Source organism: Gymnoscopelus braueri (genome assembly GCF_963280865.1).
Source record: "Gymnoscopelus braueri genome assembly, chromosome: 3".
Lineage (NCBI taxonomy): Eukaryota > Metazoa > Chordata > Actinopteri > Myctophiformes > Myctophidae > Gymnoscopelus > Gymnoscopelus braueri.
Genome location: NC_137612.1, coordinates 57,240,453 through 57,249,279, shown reverse-complemented (window position 1 = coordinate 57,249,279; position 8,827 = coordinate 57,240,453). Strand labels below are relative to the sequence as shown.

The 8,827-nt window shown below is 42.2% G+C and overlaps 1 protein-coding gene across 1 annotated transcript; it reads right to left on the bottom strand.

Moving 5' to 3' along the window:
* Nucleotides 1-6,402: 6,402 nt before the first annotated feature.
* LOC308082045 (nuclear factor 7, ovary-like) lies at nt 6,403-7,827 on the bottom strand (the record flags this gene model as incomplete). The annotated part of the gene is made up of 1 exon (XM_080423655.1): nt 6,403-7,827. One exon carries the CDS (start codon nt 7,825-7,827, stop codon nt 6,403-6,405), a length of 1,425 nt encoding a protein of 474 aa, XP_080279781.1.
* Between the last annotated feature and the right edge of the window lie 1,000 nt (nt 7,828-8,827).

The window sequence follows — 8,827 nt, the reverse complement described above, 5'->3', positions numbered from 1 at the left end:
ACCAAGGCTAATGATTTACACTACACTGTCAGTCTGTCAGTGATTTGATACACTATTAGAGTGATTAAACTGGAAGAGAATTTATATACACTGTCTATATACAACAGTTGAAACGGTTCATTCTATAGTTAGTAGTAGTTGCAAGTTTCAGCTCATACAGTAGACTAATACAGGTTTGTTTTAGTTCAGCTATATCCAATAGCCATGTCTTTATTTTTAATAAGTAGTCCATATAGGCCCTTTTTCACAAATTGCACCCTCATAAACGTATATGTGAAATATCACATATATCACTAACACTTACACATTCAATAATTGTTTGATATGTTTTATTCAATCCTGCGGTTTGTTGATGCATGATGGGTGAATCAATGAGAGAATGCATGTCAAACAGCACAGTTCTTAAGCATATTTCACTTTATTTTCACACCTGTCATCCTCATCCAGTAGAGCAATCTGGGTTCGATCCCGGGCTCTGCCAACTCATTGTGTGAGTAGCACAGCTTTTGGGTTAAGTCGTGCGCTGGGAGTACTGGGAGCTGATGGTAGCTGTTGCTCTGCTCTCCACCTGCAATCATCTCCCAAGGGATGATTGCTGGGAATAGACACCCTCGTTCTCAGTTGATAGGCCTACTGCCTCTCCTATTACCTACAGTACATGCTATAATATGTCACCACTGGTGGCTCCTCTGTGACCTGACCTCCGGTAGCTCCGGGGCTAGTCGATGGGCTACCAGTGACCCAGCTGTACACGTCATAAGGAATATGTATGTGAAGTGGGCACCATCAAATCATTTAAGCAACTAAGTAAATTAAGTATGTTTTAATGGTCGCAGACTGAAGAGGCAGGAATGCCCTCATGTGCTGCTCAGTGGTGCATTGTGGCATAGTGAGTCACACTGAACTTTGACTAGACTTTCTGAGCACCCACCCATAGGTTTTGAGCACCCCGAGGATGACAACACATGCAGGGCCTGCAGCCTTACCAGAGTGGAGTTTCCTCAGCTGCTTCTCACCTGGTCAACGATAAGGGTGTCGTGTCCAACATGACTATTTATTTTTTCCTAAGCACACTAGTGTATGTTTTAGATTGTTCACAATGGTAGCACCCTGTTTTTGGAAAACCCGGCAGCCCGATGAGACACTGAGCGTTTATTTTGAGCTTGCGCGTTCACGTGTGGCGTTTTCATCTGCATGCAGAGAGTTTCAATACTAACTATTTGGTGGACACAGCCACTGTAGACTCTACACCTGTGAGCTCTACAGTCCAGAGGTCACAGGTAGGGGTGGGTGCTCGTCAGGCAGACGAGGACAGTCAGTTTGTGCTAAGGGGGTGGGAGGGAGAACAGGGCTTTCACTGATGAATGGGGGTTATTTGGGGTATCTTGCCATCCCCTAGCCTACAAGTAAGTAAGCACTTAACTTTAAATTCAGTTATTATGCATATCGCTGCTGTTGTTGCTAAATGAAGGCAAAAAAAAGCAAAAACAGCTTGTAGATCTGCTAGTTTTTAATACTCAAAGTATAAAATTGTTTTTTTCATTTTGTTTTGTAATAATAATCTATAACTACAAAGTAACATACAACTAAAGTTTTGTAGTTAAAAAGTACAATATTTGCCTTTGAGGTGTAGTTGAGTGGAAGTACAAAGTATTGAAAAATGGAGTAGTAGTAAAATAAGAGTAGGTTACCTCTAAATCACACATGGGCAAGATATGGCCAGAGGGCCGGACCCAGACCTTTGACCATCTCAATACGGCCCTTGAAGTCCTCAAAGAAAAACAAGATGACCCCCCTGAAAAATCTACATTCTAAAAGGCTGCAATATGTTAATGGTTTTGAGACAAATTAATTTAACTCGACTCCAATTAATATGAATTAATATTTACCTTTGAGTACATACCTGCATTCCATATTCCATCCGTATGTACTCAAATGTTATATGTTTATAATGTAACAGTGAAGCAGTCAGCCTTGAGTCCATATTTATAACATAATGCAATGTGTTTTATCAGTGACCTATGGAGTGGTGCGTAATATCAGATAAGATACTGTATAAATGTATAGGCTCATTTAAAAGTTGATACGGCATTGACGTGTATTGTTTTATTAAGTGATCTTTTCATTGTAACCTTGAGTACACCGGAGTGATACAGTACAGTACAGCTGAAAAAAATGTGTAAAGATAGTCTGGCATGTCTACCAAATTCATGCAGTTTTAACATAATTCAGCACTATGTGTTTCAAGTTTCAATTCACTTGTACAATATGTGGCCCTTCACTCACTTTATTGAAGTCAGTATAGCCCACCCCTGCTCTATTGTCTCTAAAAGCAGCCAACATTACTTGAGTAAATGCAGCCTACTTTCTCTGGTAATTCAAAGTGAAAGTGTAGTGATGTGAACGTCAATGTAAAGTGTTTACATCCTCATCGTGTACTGTCTCATTATATGTCTCTACTTCTTCGATAGAGGGTTGGCCAAGAGTCATTCGTGCTCCAGTTGTAGTTTAGTCGAGAAACTAACCTCTGGATATTATCATCCTTATTCCTTCCTTCTGTTGTTATGAAGTAGCCTATGATATTCTGAACGTAAGTGCCTGTTGTTTCATTATGTTTATATCTTGTAACTTTAACATAATCGTCTCTGTCGGGTGGAAACCTCATTATGTCCAAAACTGTTACTTTTCAGGATTCAAATTCAAAAATAGAGAAAGTAGCAGATCTACAAACTCGCATTTTGAGCTTGTGGATCTGCTACTTTTGATGCTTTTGTGTGATGATGCTGCAGTATGATCAAGTAGGGCGTTAATTTATGAAAAAACTCAAAAAGTGTATGGAGATAACTTAAAGGAGAAATCCGGACATTTTAAGTGTTATCTTTGATGTGTCGTTACTCACCTACCGACGTAGAAAGTGGCGTTGTTTTTTTCCAGCGATTCCCCTGTCGTCATTTTTTTGACCCCCTCCGTTGGCATAATGGGAGCGCGTGGCTAAGGGAAAAACGAGCTAACGTTGTTTGCTTATTTCTCTCCCTGGCAACACCGAGTTGCCAGGTTCTGGGAGAGAAACAAGCAACCAGCGTTAGCTCGTTCGGCATTAGCGATAGCTTCTCAGGGACTTTCAGTGCATGTTTGAGTATCATGAGACTCTACAATGAGTAGTAGTAGAGAAAAAAATAACTTTGCATCGGTTATAATAGACGAATTTCCCTTAGCCACGCGCTCCCATTATGCCAACGGAGGGGGTCAAAAAAATGACGACAGGGGAATCGCTGGAAAAAAACAACGCCACTTTCTACGTCGGTAGGTGAGTAACGACACATCAAAGATAACACTTAAAATGTCCGGATTTCTCCTTTAAGAGGTTTCTGTCTGCAACGATAAGCATTGTAGATGTGGCATGCTGTTGCTGTCGGGCAGGCAACTTTTTTGTTCTGTTTTCATAAATCAATGCCCTACTTCGTTATACTACAGTGTCACACAAAAATAACAACAATTGCAGATCTTCATGTTTTCAGCTTGTAGATCTGTATATTTGAATCCTGAAAAGTAACAGTTATGGACACATGAGGTTTCCACCTGACAGCAGCAAAGGTTAATTATAGTCACAATTAATAGTAATACAGTTAATGCTGCAGCAGTATTAAATATGAATAGCGTTTCCATTCCATGTCAGAAGCAAATACGGTAACCAGAAGAGTGGGCACAGGAGAACTCTGGCCCCTCATTTATAAATGTAAATATAAAATAAAATATAAAAACAAAATGGTGCCCAAACACATACTTGTTTACGAAGGCTTTCACTTTCATATTGGCACTCCATACGGTGTTATCCAACCTATCCTAGTAAACTCCATATGGAGATAGCTAACTTATCCAGCATCCAGCCACTAGCACTATATAAAGGGTGGTTATAACACAGTGAGCTCAGATGCAGCGGTATTCACCCCACTCTTCGACTACCTTTAAGACACGACTTCTCAAGACTATATTCGCCTTCAACCTTCGGGTACCTTGACCGGAGAGACTCCATCACCTTCCATACGAGTCAGGATATTTGGCCTTACAACCCAAATATCTCTGCGTTACACAGGGATCATCCGATCCAACCTTCTTAATCAGCAGAGTTCAACATCTCAGTTAAGTTCTTACCGGACACCACTGTGGCGGGTTCTAGCCGCCACAGTCCCCTTTCTTTCTTTTTAAGAAAAAATCACACCCAGTGTGAAGTGGGCGGTGTGGTCACAGTGGTCATCACAGTGATGGAAGAAGTGATGGAAGAAACCATAACTTTAAAAAAACCAATTTATGTTTTTTTTAAAGTTATGGTTTCTTATATAGGGCTATGCACATGTGTCATGTTTCCCTAGCCAATCACAGTCCTGAATAGACTGTGATTGGCCAATCACGGTGCAGGGTTAGCGGGGTACATTTGTGGCCAATCACAGCGCAGGATTTGGTGTGCAAATATCCAAACCTCACATATAGGGGCGGTTTCACCACCCAAAAACTGTGAGTACTTTTTCCACCATTGAGACTGAGAGCTTTGTGAGCAAAGAAAATTTACTTCAAAATCGTCCAGGCTGACTGCTCAGACTGACACACGTGTGTTACCAGACTAGAACGGACTAGAAGTTTGCAGCCGAGGAGCTTGCAGATCGGCTATTTTCAGCATAGTATCGCCCTATAGGTTTCACTTGAGAGTGAGATGTGTTTTCTTCGACCAGGCGACGCACAGCTTCCCGACCCAAAATAGGCTCAACAAAGCAGTGGTGGAAAAAGTACTATGTTTTTTTTACTTAAGTAAAAGTATCAATACTGCAATGTAGAAATACTCTGTTACAAGTAAAAGCCCGGAATTCAAAATTTACTTGAGCAAAAAAAGTAGAAAGTTTTCTAATGTTTTCTAATGTCTGGGGTGACCAATCAGGGCCCAGTATTCAAATATGGGAGTCTGTAATTGGTACTTGGTTGTAGGTATAACCAATTGCATCGAGAGCCATTGTTTTGATCCCGCCCCCTTGGAAAAAAAACGTCCTCATAGAAGCACCAGACTCATATCCACGCAGTGATATAGTCTGGCTACGCGAGGCTAGTCCACTATCAGCTCTTTGGTCTTGTTTACGCTGGGAGCCAGATTTTCTGTCATCTGTGAACTTGACCACTAAGTCCAGTTCCAAATCAGAATCTAGAACGTCTCCTGTCATCCCTCTGAACAACGTAGTAATGAGGAGTCGAGTGTCATTCCCTCTCCGCTCCATCCAAGATGCCGATAACGCAGAGGGTTTGTCGCTTGGACCGAGAAACCAGTTTCTAGGCAGTAAGCTGCAATTATTTCTTTCATGTAGGTTGTCATCTATAAGTAATGGCATCTGAATGTGCAGTGAGAGACATTTGGGAGGGTGGTCGTGTGTGAGGACACGGTGACTGTCATCTTTTGGAGTGATGCCTTGAGATCCGCTATGAATTGGGGCCATTGCGGTTCAGAGTCTGTAATTTAATCTCTTGCACCTTTACGTAGATAATAAAGCTCACCGATTAGCATGTGGAGTGTTGGCGATATCTGCTGCTACTCTGGGAGGCATCTTGCTAGCGTCCTTCTATTGTGGGCTTAAGTGGTGATTGATTCTAAACCCATGACTAGTTTACATATCTAATCTGGCAAAAATAAAAACGTTCCTTCTCACTGCTTAGGTAGTTATGTCACTCTGTCACATAACCAGAAGTCTCATTTAACTAACTAATTTAAGACTAAAGACAGTTTCTGTATATTTTTAATGTATTTTTATTTGTAATGTTTTTGTAATTTGTAAGTTAATATCATTTCAGTTAGTGTTAGTATTTTGTTTTGTCTAGAGTCTATTTTTAACCAAAACAAAGGACACCTAGCTCTACTTTTTTAGTTTAGTTTCAGTGTACTCTGATAACCTTTGTCCTGACCTGCTCCTCCATCCCCTATATCGACATGTTAACCTGCTACTTCTTCACGTCCTTTTCATAGAGCTCCTCACTGGACTGGATGGACCTCCTGTTTTAGGTCATTGGTGAGTTTGTTCTAGTCCTGAAGGAGCTGAGCAGCACAGAGCTTCTGGATATTTACGATCTCTGCCACATTCTGAAGCATCAGCAACGCTCATCCACTTGATATTGATCTCCTCAGATTTGTCATTGCTGGACAACTATCACTATCCTCTCCACACTTATCAGCATAAGAGTGGAGACGTATACGATAGAGTGTCTCCCTCATGTCCCTTGTGGGACGTTTTGAATGCAGCTGTTTGGGTGATGGAATGATTTTTGTCTCATCATTCAGCAGGGTGATGACTCTCCTCTGACTTTTCTCCACTTTGCTGTAGGCTTACTCGTCACCCATGGTTTCTAAAATGCAGGTGCTATTCCCCTCTAAGAACCAGATGTGTGGTCCTGCTCTTTGATTACAGTGAACTTCCTTGGTAAAATCTTCAGAGGTAGAGTATAATTATTATTGAAGTATGGAAAGAGTGGGTCAGTGAAAGTGTGTGTGAAGGTGTGTATGTGTGTGTTAGTATCAAGCTCGGAGAAGGACAGCTTTCCTCTATTCCAGTCCAGTTGGACTCTGATCCTGCCCAGCTTCTGCTTCATTGAGAGATCAGTGATTGACCCTGGAGAGGAGCATGCTGTGTATTCACCATCATATAACATTATAGCCCAGAATTGTCCCCTTTTGTCTCCTTTCCTCTGGAAAGACTCTGTTAACACGCCTACCGACCAGTATCTATTTTCTCCAACTTCAACATCCCAGCTTTGAGTCCCTGAGTTAAAGCCCTCAGAACCCAGGACGCGGCAGTAGCAGTCGAACCTCTCTGGGTTGTCGGGAAGCTGTTGTTCCTCTCCACGTCTCACGCTGGTCAGATCATCAGACATGACGAGATCTGGATAGGCAGTGTTGGGGTCCAGAATGACAGGAGTGTAGGAGACAAAGTCCTTCATCTTGTCCCAGACTCTGAAGGTCAGGTTGCCCAGGTGTTTGGCCTCGTCTATCAGTGCTCCCGAGTCCAGCTGTGGGTCCTGCAGTGTGAGCTTGACTCTTTCCACTGTGGTCTTGTAGTTCAGCAAGAATGAGACGTGTTCCGTTCTCAGCTCCTCCTCTATGGCTCTGATTGTGTTTGAAAGAGTTGATATATCTCTGTTCAGACCCTCAATCTTCTCCTTCATCGCCCGACTGTTCTTCAACTCTTCCTTCCTCAGTGCAGCGATCCTAGCCTCCTCTTCATCTTGTAGAAACTGATGAAGCTTCTTAAACTGGTCCCTAATCTTCCTCTCTGTTTTTAAGGTCTGGACCTTAATGTGTTCTGCTGCTTGGTCACAGTTTGTTTTGACGTGATTAAAAACCTTCAGTTTCTTCTGCAAAGTCTTCAGTGATTTCTGGACTTTCTCCTTGTAATCCAGGGCGACTTCATTGATGGGTCTGAAAGTGTGGTTGGAGTGCTTTTTGGAATCGCGACACAAAACGCACACCAGTTGTTGATCCTCCAGACAGAAGAGTTTGAACTTCTCATTCTCAGCGTGCAGACTGCAGAAAACCTCTGACCCATTCGGAGCTCTCTGACGCTTCTCCTGCAAGAAGGTCTCGCACAGGTTCTTCAGAGCCAGGTTACAGGGTGGATCGTTGACTGAAGATAATTTTTTACAAACCGGACATTGCTTTGTTGAACTCCGCCTCCACCATTCCTGCAGACAGGCTTTGCACAAGCTGTGGCTACAGGGCAGGACAACAGGTTGTTTAAATAAGTCGTGACACACGGGACAGGAAAAATCCTCTTCTGAAAAAGACGACTGGGAAGCCATTTAATTTGAGTGAAGCTACAAATTCGCACTTTGAGATTTGTTTCAAATGTAAAGTGTGATATAAATACAATTTATTATTATTAAATTCTCTGCTCACAGTCAGCCTTGGTAACACTCCCTCCCTCTAGAATGAATACTGGAGTTTATTTTCACTGGGAATCCTGGTTCTTGTTAAAGTCTGATGACAGGAGGTTCAAGTTGGTCAGTATTACCTTGTATAGCTGTGGAAAGACTGTGCTGCTCTCTGGTTTGGGTTCGCTAGAAATAGACCAGTTTGGAGTGAACGTCACGGTGACGTCACAGCTGTTGTGCGTGCATCTATACCAAAATGGGTTTCGATCATGGGCTCGACTCACAAGCTTGCGTACGGAGGTAGTTTGTGACGTAGACAGATTAAGGACTCTAGCCGTGGCATTAATCAGACGGTCCTTTGTTCTGAAGTACCATTGGTCAGAATGTGCACATTAAAACTAAGCCCTAACCTTAACCTTACAAATAACTACTGTATGCCTAAACCAGGCGGCAAGCATCCGGCTTTTTAAAATGAAGCGCAGAATTCCCTGCAGTTCTCATCAATGGCCTAGCAGGTCTCTGCGGAACAATTACTATAACACTTATAAACATTTATAACAAGTGTTATAATGCCTTATACGTGCATTATAATGCTTTATAAATGTGGTCATAACGCATAATAGACCCGACCTTACTGTCTTTCCACATTTTTTAATAATGCAAGAACAATGGCTTCACAATTATATCATGCCAACTTTCCAGGAAGAGAAAGCTTGCAGTTTATTTTAGCTTGGATTCCCTATCGGGCTATACCACAACTCGCTTATTATTGGTGAATGAGCGATATGATAGGTCTGCCTTTAAGAGAGTTTAAGAGTTTTCAACTCTAAAAAGTCAAGTAAGATTCAGAGAGCACAGGGGGCGGCCATGGCTGGAGTGGTTAGAGCGGTGGTTCTCATAGTGGAGTCCGAGGACCCTCAGGGGGTCC